General features: G+C 41.5%; 2 protein-coding genes across 2 annotated transcripts in view; both read right to left on the bottom strand.

Moving 5' to 3' along the window:
* The window catches only part of Malrd1 (MAM and LDL receptor class A domain containing 1), a 642,532-nt gene that overhangs the window by 234,067 nt on the left and 387,190 nt on the right, over positions 1-21,275 (bottom strand). The window contains exon 28 of the mRNA XM_057787647.1: positions 16,306-16,489. Within this exon, the coding sequence (XP_057643630.1) occupies positions 16,306-16,489 (184 nt within the window). The remainder of the gene's footprint in view (positions 1-16,305; positions 16,490-21,275) is intronic.
* On the bottom strand, positions 12,653-14,063 carry LOC130885849 (ATP-dependent RNA helicase DDX39A-like). Its single transcript, XM_057787648.1, has one exon. The coding sequence runs from the start codon at positions 14,061-14,063 to the stop codon at positions 12,789-12,791; it is 1,275 nt and encodes a 424-aa protein (XP_057643631.1). The 3' UTR covers positions 12,653-12,788.

A 21,275-nucleotide genomic window follows, 5' to 3' on the forward strand; every position in this document is an offset into this window, starting at 1 on the left:
GGAAGCAGCCCTGGACAGGGAACTCTGAAGTTCCTCATCCCCCACCCTATACTCCCTGGGCTCCCTGCAGGGGCTCTACACCCTGCATACTGCCTCTCTCTTCTTGTCCCACCCAGCTTACATCCAGAACCCTTCTTCCTTCTGCCCCCTTTCCTCTTTGGGCACATATCACCATCCAGCTCAGTCTGTCTGGTGCTGGGGGCAAATCCTCAGGGCAAGTAGGCAGGCAAGACTTCCTTTGTTTCACTGGCCTGCCTGCAACAAGCAAGGTAAGGGCTTTGTTTACGAACTACCCAACCTGCACACAGATCTGATCTCGGCACCAGGAGAGATAGCAGCAGGGTGAGTTTGTGACCAGCAGCGGTGGAAGCAGCCCTGGACAGGGAACTCTGAAGTTCCTCATCCCCCACCCTATACTCCCTGGGCTCCCTGCAGGGGCTCTACACCCTGCATACTGCCTCTCTCTTCTTGTCCCACCCAGCTTACATCCAGAACCCTTCTTCCTTCTGCCCCCTTTCCTCTTTGGGCACATAACACCATCCAGCTAAGTCTGTCTGGCGCTAGGGGCAAATCCTCACGGCAAGTAGGCAGACGAGACTTCCTTTGGTTCACTGGCCTGCCTGCACCAAGCAAGGTAGGAGCTTTGTTTACGAACTACCCAACCTGCACAGAGATCTGATCTTGGCACCAGGAGAGCCATCAGTGGTAGAGCTAATCTGGGTACCAGGAGAGCCGTCTTTGGGCACGGAGATTTGATATTGGTACCAGGAGAGACATCACTGGAGCACCAGGAGAGCTATCACTGCAAAGTGCCATCACTGGGAAGGTACATCAGTAGGCAAGGAGACCTGATCCGGTAAAAGAAGATCCATAGGGGAGCATTCGGAGAAAGAGATGGGCAGGCGCCAATGCAAGAATTCACCCAACAATCTGAAAAACTATATGAAACCACCAGAACCCAGCGACCTCACAACAGGAGGACATGAACACCTTAATCATGAAGAAGTAGATAAAATTGACTTTATGAAAGTGATTGACGCCCTTAAACAGCATGTAAAAAATGCCCTTATAGAAATGGATGAGAAGTATAACAGAAAGTTTGAAGAATTGAGTAAATCAGTGAATGATACGCCAGGAAACCAAGGAAAAACAATCAAACAGATAATGGAAACAGTTCAAGACTTAAAAACTGAAATGGAGGCAAAGAAGAAAACACAAACAGAAGGCCAGCTGGACAGGGAAAATCTAGGTAAACGAATAGAGACTACAGAAGCAAGCATAACCAACAGAATACAAGAGATAGAAGAAAGAATCTCAGATTCTGAAGATACCATAGAGAAAATAAACACGCTGATCAAAGAAAACAGCAAGGCCAACAAATTCTCATCACAAAACATTCAGGAAATATGGGACACAATAAAACGACCAAACCTAAGAATAATAGGAATAGAAGAAGGAGAAAAAGCGCAGCTCAATGGTCCAGAAAATATATTTAATAAAATTATAGAAGAAAACTTTCCCAACCTAAAGAAAGATATACCTATGAAGGATCAAGAAGCATACAGAACACCGAATAGGCTGGATCAAAAAAAAAATCCTCTCGCCATATAATAATCAAAACACAAAGCATACAGAATAAAGAAAGAATACTAAGAGCAGCAAAGGAAAAAGGCCAAGTTACTTATAAAGGTAAACCTATCAGACTTACACCTGACTTCTCTATGGAAACCATGAAAGCCAGAAGGTCCTGGATAGATGTACTGCAGAAACAAAGAGACCATGGATGCAAGCCCAGACTACTATACCCAGCCAAGCTTTCGTTCACTATAAATGGAGAAAACAAAATTTTCCAGGATAAAAACAAATTTAAACAATACATAGCCACAAATCCAGCCTTACAGAAAGTAATAGAAGGAAAATCACTAATCAAGGAGTCCAACAATGACCACAGTAACTCAGACATCTAGAGAACCTTTACCAGCACATCTCAAAGAAGGGAAACACACAAAATCTACTACTAAAAAAGACCGGAGTTAACAACCACTGGTCATTAATATCACTTAATGTCAATGGACTCAACTCACCTATAAAAAGGCACAGACTAAGAGATTGGATACAAAAACAGGATCCAACATTCTGCTGTTTACAAGAAACACACCTCAACCACAAAGACAGGCACCTACTCAGAGTAAAGGGCTGGGATAAGGCTTATCAAGTAAATGGACCTAGGAAACAAGTAGGTGTGGCCATACTAATTTCTAACAAAGTTGACTTCAAACTTAAATCAATCAGAAGAGATGGAGAGGGATATTTTCTACTCATAACAGGAAAAATTCATCAGGATGAAGTCTCAATCCTGAATATATATGCCCCTAATATAAAAGCACCCACATACGTAAAAGAAACATTGTTAAAACTCAAGGCAGCCATCAAACCGCACACATTAATAGTAGGAGACTTTAATACTCCTCTCTCACCAATGGACAGGTCAAGTAGACAGAAACCTAACAGAGAAATAAGAGAATTAATGGAGGTAATGAATCAAATGGACTTAACAGACATCTATAGAATATTCCACCCAAATAGGAAACAATATACCTTCTTCTCTGCAGCTCATGGAACCTTCTCGAAAATCGACCACATACTCGGTAACAAAGCAAACATTCACAGTTACAAAAAAATATTAATAACCACCTGTATCTTATCAGATCACCATGGATTAAAGCTAGAATTCAGCAACAATGCTACCCCCAGAAAGCCTACAAACTCATGGAAACTGAATAGTCAACTACTGAACCATACCTGGATTAAGGAAGAAATAAAGAAAGAAATTAAAGTCTTCCTTGAAGATAATGAAAATAAAGAAACAACATACTCAAACCTATGGGACACTATGAAAGCAGTACTGAGAGGAAAGTTCATAGCACTAACTGCCCACTTAAAGAAAACAGAGAAAGCACACATTGGAGACTTAACAGCCCACCTGAAAGCTCTAGAAAAAAAAGAAGCAGACTCACCTAGAAGGGGTAGAAGACTGGAAATAATCAAACTGAGGGCTGAAATCAACAAAATAGAAACACAGAAAACAATTGAAAGAATCAATGAATCAAAAAGCTGGTTCCTGGAGAAAATCAACAAGATTGATAAACCCCTATCCAAACTAATCAAACGGCAGAGAGAGAATTTGCAAATTAATAAGATCAGAAATGAAAAGGGAGACATAACCACAGACACAGAGGAAATTCAGAGAATCATTAGATCTTGCTTAGTCCCCTTGCTAGGAGAGTCTATTTATACATAGCAAGCATTGTTTTTGGATGACAAAATTTTATACATCATAAGCAATCTCTCTTATTCTGCACTAGCAATGTGTTTGCTTAAATCTGCCCAACCCAAATTTGTCCTTTCCCTAAATGTCTCTGTGGTTCACATCTACTTTTATTTTATGTTTTGACACCTGCAACTTCAAATTGCATCTTTCTTACTACTCTCATCAGGGCATAATTCTCTATATTGTACAAATCTTCTCTATAGATACAGCTTCCATCTGTTCTTCCACCCCCCCCCCACCTTTCACTTATAAATTCACTTTGTTTACCCTTACATTATAAAGTCACAAACACTGTAGCTGTTCGTTATTTACAATAAAAGTCATTTCTAATTATTTTAATGGGGTGAGGTATTTACTTTTTCTACTTAGGATCATTTTCCTCTACCCCAATATTTATTTTATTTTTTTTTTTACTTATTTATTTATTTTTATTCTTTTTTAATTAAAATTTCCACCTCCTCCCCATTTCCCATTTCCCTCCCCTCCTCCCAAATATTGCCCTCCCCCCACTTCCCTCCCCCTATCCCCACTCCTCTTCTCCTCCCCCCACTCCATTCCCCCTCCCTCTCGATACTGAAGAGCAGTCCAAATTCCCTGCCCTGCGGGAAGACCAAGGTCCTTCTATCTACGTCCAGAAAGGTGAGCGTCCAAACAGGCTAAGCTCCCACAAAGCCAGTTAATGTATTAGGATCGAAACCTAGTGCCATTGTCCTTGGCTTCTCATCAGTCTTCATTGACCGCCATGCTCAGAGAGTCCGGAATCAACCCATGCTTATTCAGTCCCAGACCAGCTGGCCTTGGTGGGCTCCCAATAAATCAGTTCCACTGTCACAGTGGGTGGGTGCATCCCTCGTGGTCCTGATTTTTTGCTCATGTTCTCCCTCCTTCTGCTCCTCATTTGGACCTTAAGAGCTCAGACCGTTGCTCCAAATTGAGACTCTGTCTCTACCTCGATCCATCGCCAGATGAAGGTTCTAAGGTGATATGCAAGATATTCATCAGTATAGGATAGGGTCATTTCAGGTTCCCTCTCCTTAGTTGCCCAAGGTACCAGCTGCGGACATATTCCTGGACACCTGCGAACCCCTCAAGAGTCAAGTCTCTTGCCAACCCTAAGATGGCTCCCTTAGATAGGATATATACTTCGCTGCTCCCGTATCCATCCTTCCTATATCCCAACCATCCCAATCCTCCGAGCTCCTCCCATCCTCCCCTTCTCATATTTCTCATCCCATTTCCCCTTTGCCCCATGCCACCTCACCCGCAAGTTCCCAGTTTTTGCCCTGGAATCTTGTCTACTTCCCCCTCTCCATGCGGATGACTATATGATTTTCTTTGGGTTCACTTTCTTATTTAGCTTCTATAGGATCACACATTATATGCTTAATGTCTTTTATTTTATGGCTAGAAACCGATTATGAGTGAGTACATCCCATGTTCCTCTTTTTGAGTCTGGGATACCTCACTCAGGATAGTGTTTTCTATTTCCATCCATTTGCATGCAAAATTCGAGAAGTCATTGTTTTTTACCGCTGAGTAGTACTCTAATATGTATATATTCCACACTTTCTTCATCCATTCCTCCATTGAAGGGCATCTAGGTTGTTTCCAGGTTTTGGCTATTACAAACAATGCTGCTATGAACATAGTTGAACAGATACTTTTGTCATTTGATGTGGCATCTCTTGGGTATATTCCCAATAGTGGTATTACTGGATCTTGGGGTAGGTTGATCCCAAATTTCCTGAGAAATCGCCACACTGATTTCCAAAGTGGTTGCACAAGTTTGCATTCCCACCAGCAATGACTGAGTGTGCCTCTTTCTCCACAACCTCTCCAGCAAAGGCTATCATTGGTGTTCTTGATTTTAGCCATTCTGACAGGTGTAAGATGGTATCTCAAAGTTGTTTTAATTTGCATTTCCCTTATCGCTAAGGAGGTTGAGCATGACCTTAGGTGTCTTTTGGCCATTTGAATTTCTTCTGTTGAGAATTCTCTGTTCAGATCAGTGCCCCATTTTTTTATTGGGTTCATTAGCATTTTAAAGTTTAGTTTCTTGAGTTCTTTATATATTTTGGTGATCAGACCTTTGTCTGTTGCAGGGTTGGAGAAGATCTTCTCCCAGTCAGTGGGTTGCCTTTTTGTCTTAGTGACAGTGTCCTTTGCTTTACAGAAGCTACTCAGTTTCAGGAGGTCCCATTTATTCAATGTTGCCCTTAATGTCTGTGCTGCTGGGGATAAACGTAGGAAGTGATCTCCTGTACCCATATGTTGTAGAGTACTTCCAACTTTTTCTTCTATCAGGTTCAGTGTGTTCAGACTAATATTGAGGTCTTTAATCCATTTGGACTTGAGTTTTGTGCATGGTGATAGATATGGATCTATTTTCATTCTTCTACACGTTGACAACCAGTTCTGCCAGCACCATTTGTTGAAGATGCTCTCTTTTTTCCATTGAATACTTTTAGCTCCTTTATCAAAAATTAGGTGTTCATAAGTTTGTGGGTTAAAATCAGGGTCTTCTACTCGGTTCCATTGGTCGACTTCTCTGTTTTTATGCCAATACCAAACTGTTTTCAATACTGAGGCTCTGTAATAGAGTTTGAGGTCAGGGATGGTAATGCCTCCAGACGATCCTTTATTATATAAGATTGTTTTGGCTATCCTGGGTTTTTTGTTTCTCCATATAAAGTTGATTATTGTCCTCTCAAGATCTGTGAAGAATTTTGATGGGATTTTAATGGGGATTGCATTGAATCTATAAATTGCCCTTGGTAGAATTGCCATTTTTACTATGTTGATCCTCCCTATCCAAGAGCAAGGGAGATCCTTCCATTTTCTGGTATCCTCCTCAATTTCTTTCTTCATTGACTTAAAGTTCTTGTCAAATAGATCCTTTACTTCCTTGGTTAGGGTTACCCCAAGATATTTTATGCTATTTGTGGCTATCGTGAAGTGTGATGCTTCTCTGATTTCCATCTCTGCTTCCTTATCCTTTGTGTATAGGAGGGCAACTGATTTTTTGGAATTGATCTTGTATCCTGCAACGCTACTAAAGGTGTTTATCAGCTGAAGGAGTTCTTTGCTGGAGTTTTTGGGGTCGCTTATGTACACTATCATATCGTCTGCAAATAATGAAAGTTTAACTTCTTCCTTTCCGATTTGAATCCCTTTGATCCCCTTATGTTGTCTTATTGCTATTGCTAGAATTTCAAGCACTATATTAAAGAGGTATGGAGAGAGTGGACAACCTTGTCGTGTTCCTGATTTTAGTGGAATAGCTTTGAGTTTCTCTCCATTTAATTTGATGTTAGCTGACGGCTTGCTATAAATAGCTTTTATTATAGTTAGGAACGACCCTTGTATTCCTAATCTCTCTAAGACCTTTATCATAAAGGGATGTTGAATTTTGTCAAATGCTTTTTCAGCATCTAATGAAATGATCATATGGTTTTTTTCTTTCAGTTTATTTATATGATGGATTACATTGATAGATTTTCGTATGTTGAACCAGCCCTGCATCTCTGGGATGAAGCCTACTTGATCATAATGGATAATTTTTCTGATGTGTTCTTGGATTCGGTTTGCCAGTATTTTATTGAGTATTTTTGCGTCGATGTTCATGAGTGAGATTGGCCTGTAGTTCTCTTTCTTGGTTGTGTCTTTGTGTGGTTTTGGTATCAGAGTAACTTCAGCTTCATAAAAGGAATTTGGCAATGACTTCTCTGTTTCAATATTGTGAAATACATTAAGGAGTATAGGTATTAGGTCTTCTTGGAAGTTCTGGTAGAATTCAGCATTGAAGCCATCTGGACCTGGGCTTTTTTTGGTGGGGAGATTTTTTATAACAACTTCTAATTCTTCGCGACTAACAGGTCTATTTAGATTGTTCACCTGGTCCTGGTTTAACTTTGGTATATGGTACTTATCTAAAAAAGTGTCCATTTCTATAACATTTTCCAATTTTGTGGCATACAGATTTTTGTAGTAAGATCTAATGATTCTCTGAATTTCCTCTGAGTCTGTGGTTATGTCTCCCTTTTCGTTTCTGATTTTGTTAATTTGCGTATTCTCTCTCCGCCGTTTGATTAGTTTGGATAGGGGTTTATCAATCTTATTGATTTTCTCCATGAACCAGCTTTTTGTTTCATTGATTCTTTGGATTGTTTTCTGTGTCTCTATTTTGTTGATTTCAGCCCTCAATTTGATTATTTCCAGTCTTCTACTTCTCCTAGGTGAGTCTGCTTCTTTTTTTTCTAAAGCTTTCAGGTGGGCTATTAAGTCTCCAATGTGTGCTTTCTCCGTTTTCTTTAAGTGGGCACTTAATGCTATGAATTTTCCTCTTAGCACTGCTTTCATAGTGTCCCATAGGATTGAGTATGTTGAGTCTTCGTTTTCATTGAATTCAAGAAAGACTTTAATTTCTTTCTTTATTTCTTCCTTGATCCAGGTGAGGTTCAGTAGTTGACTGTCCAGTTTCCATGAGTTCATAGGCTTTCTAGGGATAGCATTGTTGTTGAATTCTAACTTTAATCCATGGTGATCTGATAAGACACAGGTGGTTACCGATATTTTTTTGTAACTGTGTAAGTTTGCTTTGTTACCGAGTATGTGGTCTATTTTCGAGAAGGTTCCATGAGCTGCAGAGAAGAAGGTATATTCTTTCCTATTTGGGTGGAATGTTCTATAGATGTCTGTTAAGTCCATTTGATTCATTACCTCCCTTAATCCTCTTATTTCTCTGTTAGGTTTCTGTCTGATTGACCTGTCCATTGGTGAGAGAGGAGTGTTGAAATCTCCTACTATTAGTGTGTGTGGTTTTATGACTGCCTTGAGTTTTAGTAACGTTTCTTTTACATAAGTGGGTGCTTTTATATTAGGGGCATATATATTCAGGATTGAGATTTCATCCTGGTGAATTGCTCCTGTTATGAGTAAAAAATGTCCATCTCCATCTCTTTTGATTGATTTTAGTTTGAAGTCAACTTTCTTAGAAATTAGTATGGCCACACCTGCTTGTTTCTTAGGTCCGTTTGCTTGATAAACCTTTTCCCAGCCCTTTACTCTGAGTAGATGTCTGTCTTTGTGGTTGAGGTGTGTTTCTTGTAAGCAGCAGAATGTTGGATCCTGTTTTCGTATCCAATCTCTTAGACTGTGCCTCTTTATAGGTGAGTTGAGTCCATTGATATTAAGTGATATTAATGACCAGTAGTTGATAACTCCGGTCATTTTTCCTTTCTTTCTTTCTTTCCTTTGGTAGTAGAGTTTGTGTGTTTCCCTTCTTCAAGTTGTGCTGGTGAAGGGTCTTTAGATGTCTGAGTTATTGTGGGCATTGTTGGACTCCTTGGTTTGTGATTTTCCTTCAATTACTTTCTGAAGGGCTGGATTTGTGGCTACGTATTGTTTAAATTTGTTTTTATCCTGGAAAACTTTGTTTTCTCCATTTATAGTGAACGAAAGCTTGGCTGGGTATAGTAGTCTGGGCTTGCATCCATGGTCTCGTAGTTTCTGCAGTATATCTATCCAGGACCTTCTGGCTTTCATGGTTTCCATAGAGAAATCAGGTGTAAGTCTGATAGGTTTACCTTTATAGGTAACTTGACCTTTTTCCTTTGCAGCTCTTAATATTCTTTCTTTATTCTGTATGTTTTGTGTTTTGATTATTATATGACGAGGAGATGTTTTTTTTTGATCCAGTCGATTTGGTGTTCTGTATGCTTCTTGGACCTTCAAAGGAATATCTTTCTTAAGGTTGGGAAAGTTTTCTTCTATAATTTTATTAAATATATTTTCTGGACCATTGAGCTGTACTTCTTCTCCTTCTTCTATCCCTATTATTCTTAGGTTTGGTCTTTTTATTGTGTCCCAGATTTCCTGAATGTTTTGTGATGAGAATTTGTTGGTTATGCTGTTTTCTTTGATGAGAGTGTTTATTTTCTCTATGGTATCTTCAGTGTCTGAGATTCTTTCTTCTATCTCTTGTAATCTGTTGGTGGTACTTGTCTCTGTAGTTCCTGTTCGTTTATTCAAATTTTCCATCTCCATCCTTCCCTCGGTTTGTGTTTTCTTTATTACTTCCACTTCGTTCTTCAAGTCTTGAACCGTTTCCCTTACCTGTTTGATTACTTTTTCTTGTTTCTCTTGGTTTTCTTGGGTATCTTTGAGATATTTATTCATTTCCTCTACCTTTTTGTTTGTAATCTCTAATTGGTTGTGGCAGTTTTTCACCTCCTGTTTAAGGTCCTCTATTATTTTCATAAAATTCACTTTTGAGTCGAATTCTTCTAATTCTTCTGTATCAGGGTTTAGACTTCTCATTTCGGGATTCCTGGATCCTGGTGATGTCACGTTGCCTTTCAAGTTGTTGGGGGAATTCTTGCATTGGCGCCTGCCCATCTTTTCCTTCAAATGGAGCCAGGAGAGGCCTGATGTCTTGGACCAGTCTTTGCTGTGACTAACTCTCTAGGTGTATCTCCTCAGTGTAGGGGCAGGAACCGTTCCCTTCCAGGTGAACTCCTCAACACCAAAACATGGATGCGTGGTATTCCAATGACCCGCGTAAAGAAGGCCGAATGCAAGGGGTCGGGCGGGGTCCAGTAGAACACAGGCGACACTGCAGTACAAGCTGGAGGTGCCTGCGCTCCCTTTCGGGGGTTGCTGAGGCCTGCCCGCTGCTCTGGTTGGGTAGCCTTAGTGTAGGGGCGTTTGTGCTCTCTACCGTGACCGTCCGCCCCAGGATAGTACACACTCACCCGTCCCGATGAAACTTCTTGGCACCTACACAGGAACTCCTGGATGCCCCAATGAGCCAGGGACTAATGGAAGTAGGGCGCAGGCAGAGCAGGTCCAGCAGATCACAGCAGAGACTGCAGCCCCAGCAGCAGGGGCCCGCTTTCCCTGGCGGGGACCTTGAGGCCTGCCCTCTAGTCAGGGACTCACTGCTCTGGGTTGGTAGCCTTAGTGAAATGGCAGGAAACTGTTCCACAGCTAAGGACCTTGCAGACAGGGCAGGTTTGGGGGTGGGGGTGGGGGCGGGTGTGTAGGAGAGCAAGCCCTGCAGCAGGAGCTGGGGGAGGGGTGTTTGTGCTCTCTACCTGGACAGTCCGCCCCAGGATAGCACACACTCACCCGTCCCGATGAAACTTCTCGGCACCTACACAGGAACTCCTGGATGCCCCAATGAGCCAGGGACTAAGGGAAGTAGGGCGCAGGCAGAGCAGGTCCAGCAGATCACAGCAGAGACTGCAGCCCCAGCAGCAGGGGCCCGCTTTCCCTGGCGGGGACCTTGAGGCCTGCCCTCTGGTCAGGGACTCACTGCCCTGGGTTGGTAGCCTTAGTGAAATGGCAGGAAACTGTTCCACAGCTAAGGACCTTGCAGACAAGGCAGGTTTGGGGGTGGGGGTGGGGGCGGGTGTGTAGGAGAGCAAGCCCTGCAGCAGGAGCTGGGGGAGGGGTGTTTGTGCTCTCTACAGGGACAGTCCGCCCCAGGATAGCACACACTCACCCGTCCCGATGGAACTTCTCGGCACCTACACAGGAACTCCTGGATGCCCCAATGAGCCAGGGACTAAGGGAAGTAGGGCGCAGGCAGAGCAGGTCCAGCAGATCACAGCAGAGACTGCAGCCCCAGCAGCAGGGGCCCGCTTTCCCTGGCGGGGACCTTGAGGCCTGCCCTCTGGTCAGGGACTCACTGCCCTGGGTTGGTAGCCTTAGTGAAATGGCAGGAAACTGTTCCACAGCTAAGGACCTTGCAGACAAGGCAGGTTTGGGGGTGGGGGTGGGGGCGGGTGTGTAGGAGAGCAAGCCCTGCAGCAGGAGCTGGGGGAGGGGTGTTTGTGCTCTCTACAGGGACAGTCCGCCCCAGGATAGCACACACTCACCCGTCCCGATGGAACTTCTCGGCACCTACACAGGAACTCCTGGATGCCCCAATGAGCCAGGGACTAAGGGAAGTAGGGCGCAGGCAGAGCAGGTCCAGCAGATCACAGCAGAGACTGCAGCCCCAGCAGCAGGGGCCCGCTTTCCCTGGCGGGGACCTTGAGGCCTGCCCTCTGGTCAGGGACTCACTGCTCTGGGTTGGTAGCCTTAGTGAAATGGCAGGAAACTGTTCCACAGCTAAGGACCTTGCAGACAAGGCAGGTTTGGGGCCCAATATTTATTTTAAAATAAAGCAACAGTCACACACTGAGCAGAAACAGAACTTACTACTTAAACAAAATGTAGAGATTATGTTTTAATATCAAATTTTACTGGACTTCGTTTATGGAATTATTTATTTGTGAACCTTATGTAGAGTAATCACTGCTTTATGACTTCCAATCTCAAGTTAAATCCAGGGTGGTACAGGGGTGATCAGCATGCCACCTGTTGACATTTCATATAAGTTACTTTTTCCAGGAATAGTCAGGAGTCTCAACTATAGGTTTTGAGGGGGAAAACAAAAGATATGAAACAGTAACAAAAAAGTCTCTTCTTTAGATTAGGTGTGGGACAATGTCCTAGAAATCTAAAATTGATGATCTTTCTAACATTTTCTTTCAAATTGTTTTGATCTTTTGTAGTCAGGATTATTTGGTGGGTATGATATGATTGAATATTCTGAATTTATAGAGAAATAACATAGATCGTTTTCTCCTTAGTAGATTTTATGGATTTATGGGAGTATTTTTCTATCTCCTAAAATTTCTCTTTCCTTTTTCCTAAACTGGAAACTGTCAATGACTCATTTGCATTTTTATATTTTCTGAAGAAAAAGGAATAATTTATATAGCTATTGGATTTTACCCTGAGAACCTAAGTTTATTGGTGTCTTAGAGGCAGTTTACAGAGAGGTCCTGGAAATAGACTATCCAGAGGTAACACACACACGCACACAGAGAGAGAGAAAGAAAGAGAGAGAGAGAGAGAGAGAGAGAGAGAGAGAGAGAGAGCTTAAGGTGTGTTAAAATCAAGAACGATGCAATGAAATGGGAAATTTAAAAATCCACATGCTGGAACATTAAGGGACACACACTCATCCCTGCTATGAGGAGATAGGCACTGAATTTTATTGAATTTTTTTCAACCTCAGTAACCAATAGATACTTGCTAAGCATGTGGGAACTAGGGTATGGAGGAGAATCAAATGGTAAGTGTTGAACAGAATTTTTCACTACTAAAACATTCTTAGCTTTTTGCTGTTGTTTGTACATATTTATTAAGCTAACAACTATTAAGATTAAGACACCAACTATACCTTAAACAAATTATTTAGAGTGAGTAATTAAATCTGCACGAGCATAGTATAAGATAGGAACATCATCATTGGTATTTTTTTTCCACAATAAAACTTTATTCTTACATAACTACAGCTTTGGAACAATAAAAAGATACACCCATCTATTATCTAGGAAGAGGATCTGGAGCAGCAGGTGGGAAAGGTGGCCGTGGTCCTTGGTTACACGTATGGTTATCGGCTCTATTCAATGTATGTAGAGATATCTATTTCTTCGGGAAGTTCTGCCACATTCACTTCAAACCGGTCCTGAACATCATTGAGGATTTTGGCATCATTCTCATCAGATACAAAAGTGACCGCCAGGCCTTTAGTACCAAAGCGACCAGCACGAGTCACCCGGTGAAGGTAGGTGTCTGAGTCCTCTGGCATGTCATAGTTGAAGACGATGTTCACTCGCTCAATGTCCATACCTCTACCAAACAGATTGGTAGCTACCAGGATGCGCCACTGGAAGACCTTGAACTGCTGGTAGCGGGACAGGCGCTCCTCCTGGGGCATGCCTCGGTGAATGGCAATGGCTGGGAAGTTCTGTTCCACTAGGAGCTGGGCCAGGGCCATGCAGCGTTGCACAGACTTGACAAAGATCACCACCTGGTTAAACTCTAGGACGTCAAGGAGGTCAAAGAGTTTCCGGTTCTTCTCGCTGTCCTTGAGCTTGACATAGTACTGCTGTAGGCCGTGCAGTGTGAGCTTGGTCTCGTCATCCACAAACACCTCCATGGGATCCTGCATGAACTTCCTGCAGACTAGCCGGATCTCCTTGCTCAGGGTGGTGCTGAACATCATGCACTGCTTTTCATGGGGTGTCAGGCAAAAGATCTCTTGCACGTCCCGACGCATGTCCAGCTGTTCCAGCATCTTGTCACACTCATCCAGCACAAAGTGCTTCACATTCCTTAGGTTGAGGCTCCTGCTCCGTACAAGTGCCAGGATCCGGCCTGGTGTCCCCACCACAACATGGGGACAGTTCTTCTTCAACACATCTTCATCCTTCTTAATGAAGAGGCCCCCAACGAACACAGATACCTTAACGCTGGTCATGTACTTAGAGAAGCGCTCATATTCCTTGCTGGTCTGGAAGGCCAGCTCCCTTGTATGGCACATGACCAGTACTGATACCTGGCCATTGATGGGCTCGATCTGCTGCAGGGTGGCCAGCACAAACACAGCTGTCTTACCCATCCCAGACTTGGCCTGGCACAGGACATCCATACCCAGAATGGCCTGGGGAATACACTCATGCTGGACCTCTGAAGGATGCTCAAAGCCACAGTCAACTATGGCTCTCAGGAGCTCCGGCTTCAGCAGAAAGTCCCGGAAACCGGAACTGTGAATGGACACATAAGACCCTTTGACATCTTTCTTTGGGGGAGCTGGAGTGCTCTCCTGAGGTGCTTGGGGCTCTTCATCTTCATCATAGTCCAAAAGCTCATTTTCCACATCTTTTTCTGCCATGGCACTGTCGCCCGGTTCGCCTCCGTGAGCTGCGAGGAGAACCGCCCGTCGGCTTGTACGTTGCGCCCCTGACCGCGAGCTACAACGCTTCCTGTCTGGAACCCGACTCGAGTCCCGCTCACTGGGCTGCTGGCTTATCACTCAACTCATCATTGGTATTTTATAGGTAAGAAAATAAGGCAAAAAATATTATGTCACTTGATTTAAGAGAAGAAACAGAGAGCAAGTGGGTGCCAAGGACTCTTGTTGCACAACTGGGTACAAATGCTACTTCGCATTAATAGCAAGGTCTGTATCAGGTGAATGTTTACAATTAGGAAATGGCTGTACCTAAATTGTAATTGATTTAAATAGATATCCCTCTAAATTAAGAACTTTTTTTACTATAATGATGGCCATTCGTTTCTTTTACAGTATATACCTTTCCTTCTTCCCATATTATGGAATGGATATTTAACTCTGTGAAATTTGTATTGGACCATTTCTAAAGAAACTAAAAAAAATGGGGCTATAATTTTGTTATCTTTTGCTATGTGTTTTTGTTTCTATATTAACTTGTCTAAAAAGTCATAAACTTCAAGTTGTGAGCTAAAACAGACTCCTTAATAGAGCCATTCTTCAGGCTTATTTTAAAAATGAATTTTATCCTTATTCAACATATTACAAGGCAATTTACAGAAGTTATTTAAGGAATCACAATTAAGATTATCTTCTTTATTATTGTGCATAACTGTACTCTTATTTATTGAAGCATCAGCCCCTAAACATCTCCAAGTCTTATCAGGCAGAGATCATAGGGACCATGTGAAGGAGCCTCTCTTCATGTACATATGTCAGGCAACTGAGGAGTGACTGCCTTTTCTAGAAATAATGGGGAGGGGGACAAAGTTTCAAAAGGTTTGTTTCTAATGAACCGGAGGACAAAGCAGGCCTGCTCATAACATGGGCAGATAACATCACTTATGCCAAAATCACAGTGTTAACTCCCTTGGTGAAATGATATTTTAATATGAGAGCAACAGGAAAATTAATTCACATACAGGATTTGTTCTTTTCTTCCAGAGGCTTGTTTCCAAGTAGGTAAGAAAAGAAAACCACAGGAGTGTCTTTCATTGGCAGTATGTATCACACAAGATTGTTTTGGAACTCAAGCCAAAGAATTTCTCTTAAAGAGTTTTGCAAACTGAAACTGTACAAACTTATTTATAATTATTTTTGACATTTACTAGGTAATTCTGTAAAGAAAATCTGTAGCTAGACTTCACACTTAGATGTGTCAGAAAGGATTGCGGAATTCTATCACAATTCTGTCTGAATGTAGGTCTAATCTTGGAGCAGCATTTAAAAACCTCCTAAGCGTAGCTTTTAAGGTTATGCTTGATGTAAACTTAAATTTATTTCTCATGCATGCATTGGCAGCCAGTTTCTAATCTGTTTAACTGTCTTATTTTTGTCACTTTATATTTTATATTTTATACTGTTTTAAAAATAAATTTAAAAGGGAAAACTTCTGCACGGTAAAAAAGTGAAGTTACTGTTGCAATTGATAAATGAGAAGGTACTACAGCTTTTAAACTATTTTTTTGGGGGGAGGGGGTTCGGGACAGGGTTTTTCTGTAGCTTTGGAGCCTGTCCTGGAACTAGCTCTTGTAGACCAGGCTGGCCTTGAACTCACAAAGATCTGCCTGCCTCTGCCTCCCTAGTGCTGGGATTAAAGGCGTGTGCCACCACCACCCGGTGCTTTTAAACTATTTTAATGCCATTCAAATTCACTGTTGAGATCTTAACTTCCAATGATGGTATTATAAGGTAGAATACTTGAGGCTGTTAGTGGGTCATAAGGATAGAGCTGACAACATGTAATTAATATACAAACATAGCTGTAGGGAGCAAATCTTTCCTTCTGACATATGACCCAACAGAAAGGTGCTGTCTCTCCAAACATCCCATGAACTGGGAGGATGGTTTGGGGATTCTGTCATTTACATCAATGTGCAGTATGTTTCTGTTTACTTAGACACAAAGTTTATGACATAAGGTGTTGTAGTAACCCAAATGATTGTGGACAGACATGAGTTTTTATTAGACATTTTAAAGTATACAGTTATGAAGCAGCACTTTTCAATTGACCTGTATGGACAGACAAAGGCCACAGATGACACATTTTATAAATATATAGAAAAGAGGAAAACAGTTGCACTCTAAGTATGTTTCTGGATGGGAAAGTTTCCCAGAGACTCACCAGTTGTGCAGTTCTTGAATTCAATATCATCAATTGCAGCTCCACCTCCTAGATCCTTTGTTCTGATTCCTTGAAATATGACCTCGAAATTCCTTAATTTTCCCAACAGGATGGTGGCCTTTTGCCAATGATTATCAGGGTCTGGCTTGCTTTGTTGCCATACTTCTGACAGTCCTTTATCTGTCTGAAATTAAAGAAGTTCACATTAGTGGAAAAGCTAAGGTCCTTAAGAATAAGAAGAAATATTGCATGGCACTAGAGCTCTAAACCAATGAAAATGGGAATTTTGCATCCCAGTCCCACTCATCTCCCACCCCCATCCCCAGGAAATCTGACCAAAGTTCCACAGCCCTGAGATAAGGGATCCTGATGACCCACAGCATGGGAAAGCTAACTCCATCCCTAATAAGAGAGCTGGCCTCCCATACTTGGGAAAGCTTGCCCCACCCCTGATGATACCCTGGGAGAGCTGGCTCTGCCCCTCAGCTGAGAGTGCTGTCATCAGGACTGATCAACTGAATTTCCACCCAGGCATACATCCAGCACATACATCACACCCCCAAATCTACTCCATCTATATGACCTGCTGGGGTGTGTGAAGTGCCTGATCCTGCAGAACCTTAGTCGCAGGACCACCAGGACAACAGGATATTCAAGAAGAGTTTCGGTTAGGGTCTAGTTTTGATGACCTAGCAAAGTCAGAGGCCTTGAACCTGGCCAACAGCTCTGGACACAGTGAACATCAGCAAGGAAAGCTGTGTGGATGAAAGAGTATACTGCATGATACACAGCAGTTCCCAACATCTCTAAGATGCATACAGAAGCAATGGAGGGGAGAGAGAGAGAGAGGAGCAAAATGTTTTTCATTTCTTTTTAATTATTATTTATTTTTATCTTATTTTTATTCCTTTTTATCTTTCCTGGGGTGAGCACTACAAGAGAGAGGGGAGGATATGGAGAAATTTGGAGATGAGTGGGATTGGGATGCGAAATTTCCAAGGAATCAATAAAAATTTGAAAACTTATATAAACAGTTGAACTCTGATAACATCCATGCTGTTTATCTCACCCCAACAGACACGCTGGCCTATCTGCATGTTTTCTCAAAGCAATACTGGTGGGTATAGCAATGAACATGCTTGAGTATATGTAGAGATATTATCATGACAGTGTTCTCATCAGTTAAATCCACCTGTCCTTACATATAAGACAGATTCTTATTGAAAGAAATTATGGGATTACTGAGTTTATAGTTCTGAACACCTCATCTCTACTTTTAACACATTGTAACTAATTATTCTGGTTATACATTCCTCCTAAAGAGCTTTATTCACTGACGGAGAAAAAAGCAAGAGGCCAAAGGGTTAATGGGAAATCAGTTATCTCTGTGCAGCAAGTTGAAGTAAGAAGGAAAGTGATACTTGTCCAACTCAGTCAGATTTCAAATATCCTATTATTACACACTCAAAGTATTTTTACTTTTCAAAACTATAAATATCTGTGAACCAGCTATACTGATTTCAGGATATAATTCTTCAAGCTAAGAAAAAAAGACATAAGCAAATATTTCCTCAAAATAGTGTAGCTTCAAGTAGATAACATGCTAATATGTGAATGCTTCTAGAATTGTATCATGATGATATTGGAGATAATCATCAGTGTGATAGTGGGGCAAGGCCAGTTCAGGCACCCTTTCCTCTGCAGCCCAAAGACTTAGCTGCACCCCCATGGACACCTAGGATCTCCTCTGGAGCCAAGTCTTTTGCCAACCCTAAAATGGCTCCCTTAATGTAGATATCTTCTTCCCTGCTCCTATATCCGCCCTTCTTCCATCTCCACCCTCCTAATCCCCCAAGTTCTCTCCAGTCTTTCCCTTCTCTCTTCTCTCTCCCACTCTCCCCTTCTCCCATCCCCACCCCCGACCTTACCCCTACCCCCATGCTCCCAACTTTTGCCCAGCGATCTTGTTTGCTTCCAATTTCCAGGAGGGTTTATACATGTTTTTCTTTGGGTTCACCTTGTTATTTGGCTTCTCTAGGCTTGTGAATCTTCAGCAGGCACGGGATGGAGATAGAGATAGAGACCCTCATCAGAGCAAGGGACTGAGCTCCCAAGGTCCAGTTGAAGAGCAGAATGAGAGAGAAGAGGAGCAAGGAAGTCAGGACCCTGAGAGGTTGGACCGCCCACTGAGACAGCGTGCCTGATCTAATGGGAGCTCACCAAATCCAACTGGACCCGGACTGAACCAAGGGAGTGATCAAACGGAACTCTCTGATTGTGGGTGCCAATGAGGGTGGACTGATAATAGCAATTGGACCTGTTTCTACTGCATGTGCTGGATTTCTGTGACCCTAGTCCTCTGGATGCACAGTTTCTTAGGCCTGGATGCAGGGGGGGGAGGGCCTTGGACTTCCCACCGGGCAGGGTACCCTGCCCTCTCTAAAGGAGGGAGGGGGAGGGAGTGGGGGAGCGGGAGGGGAATGAGAGGAGGGGAGGAAATGTAAATTTTTGAGTAGAAAAATAGAAAAAAAAAGAATTGTATCATCATCTAACATACGCCATAACCCTAATGATCAAAATGTGAGAAAAACCAACTACATGAAGCTAACAGACAGGCCAGTTGAGACGCGGAAGATTTTGCTTTTGCATGCTGTTTTGTGGTGCTTTGTTTCGAGCTTTTCTGGAGAACTGGATATCAGCTTCTAGGCATGCCTATGGGGAGTTTACCTTGACTGTTCTGAGGTGGGAAAATTTGCTCACTGTTCCTTGTTTGTATCCTGAACAGTAAAAATGAAGAGAGAGAGCTGACTGGAGTCAGCACACTCTGCCTGGGATTGTGAATGTAAGGAGCTGGTTCATGCTCCAGTTGCCCCAATTTCGCCTGTAGGATGAACTGTACCCTTGAAAAGTGAAGCAAAATAAACCTCTTCTCTCTGTGGTGCTGTTTTCAGGTTATCTTATCATAACAACAGAGAAATGGGACAGGATGATTTAATAGATCACAATGACGGATGTTGATCAAAGGAGAAAGTGTTGACATCACATTGCACCTATGGTTAGCATCCAAACACACAGCACTACCTGCTGCTCTGTCATTATTCTTCCCTGATTATTTCACAATAAGAATGTGGCCTCAGAGGGTAGCAATTTGTAATTGTTTTTCTTAGATCTTTGGGGAGCCCACCTCTCAGCTCCCAAATAAATCACACAAAGGTTTGTTCTTGTTTATGAATGCCTGGCGATAGCTTGGCTTGTTTCTAGCCAGCTTTTCTTAACTTAAATTATCCTGCCTATGTTTTGACTCTGGGATTTTATCTTTATTTCTTACTTTACTTCTTATTTGGTGGCTTACTGTGTAGCTGGGTGACTGACCCTGGGTGTCCTCTTCTTTATACTGCTCCTCGATTTTTTTCTCCCCAGACTTCCCCTATTTATTTTCTCTTCCTGCCAGACCTGCCTATCCTTTTTCCTGACTTGCTATTGACAATCCAAATGTTTGTTAGACCAGTCATGTGTTTTAGACAAAATAACAGCTCCACAGAGATAGACCAATGCAGCATAAATGAATGCAACACATCCTTGCATCATTAAACAAATATTCCAAAGCATAAATAAATGTGACACATCTTAAAATAACAATCGACAACAGTAATCAAGTAACGAAAAAGTTGGGCATTTAATAGAATAGCATCTAGAAAATCAGGCATGATGTTCACATGAATTTATAATGCACAGATAGGAAATATATGACTTATTTGTATTTAAAAGATATAGGGAAATTTACAAAGAGAAATGTCTGAAGAAGGATATAAAGGAGTTATATATTTACAATTTCTTGCTTTGGAGAATTAATGCATACATCCAATGCCTCATTCTGTGGAGATATAAATACTTGATCAAATTGTTATTTTTATGTATTAGAGGAAACAAACAGAAGGTGTTACTATGTATCATTGATGTAAAATTAATTTTGCAAAATAAATAGCATTTTATAGATAAAGCTTTTGCTACTATTTCCTCATATATGATTATCCCCAGAGACTTGTGAGATACCTGCATTAAAGGGGATGGGATTAGGAATTTCACCTTTCTGATAACTAAAGAAGATCATTTCAAGGTTAGTCTTTCACTCACAGTGATGTTTTAGTGATTGAGAATCAAAGGAATGATAAATTAAATTAAAGATTAAACTGAGGGGATCTTTCTGACACTTAAGAATATCAGAGACAAGGGTATTGATGAAAGCCTGTCTTAATTTATAAATTGTAACATTTTCCCAGGCATCCACTTCTATACCTCATACAATACTCTTGAGATGTGCTAATCGTGAAAAGGGTTCTCAAAAATAACATCAAAGAAAGTCATGTGATCGCCTTAATAAATAAAATATGAATCATTTCTTAAATCTTATAACTAATCTTCTATTAAAAATAAAAAAAGGCTAAGAGACTTGAACAAGGCACTTTGATTTTTACATGAACAAAAATAGAAAATGAGAGTTAATTATGTTGTGAATCTTCCATAATAGGGTATCATAGGCTATCACTTTAATATATTCTAACACTTTATATATTCTAAGACATATATATATATATATATACATATAAACTTGGAATATAGCATCAATTCTTATTCCTATAATTGCCAATTTCTTTTCCTTAATGCATATTTCTTTTTACATGCCTATATACTCATTTGTTTATTCAGAAAACATACAATGCTTATATAGTGATGATTTCAATGCTACAATCTTGAATAAAATGGGGAGAAGATGGAGCCTACCCTGTGGAAGTTAAGTAGTCTAATATAGAGTTCACAAAAACAAATTGCTATACTGACTCCTCTCTCATACACACAATTTTACAAGGGGGGTTTGTGATCAACTCTAAGTTCTTTGCTTCTCTACTCATTCATTAATGTCTTTGTTCAATTTTTTCTCAGGGTGTATGATAAATGCCACTCACATCCAT

This window comes from Chionomys nivalis, chromosome 13, assembly GCF_950005125.1.
Source record: "Chionomys nivalis chromosome 13, mChiNiv1.1, whole genome shotgun sequence".
In the NCBI taxonomy this organism is placed as follows: Eukaryota; Metazoa; Chordata; class Mammalia; order Rodentia; family Cricetidae; genus Chionomys; species Chionomys nivalis.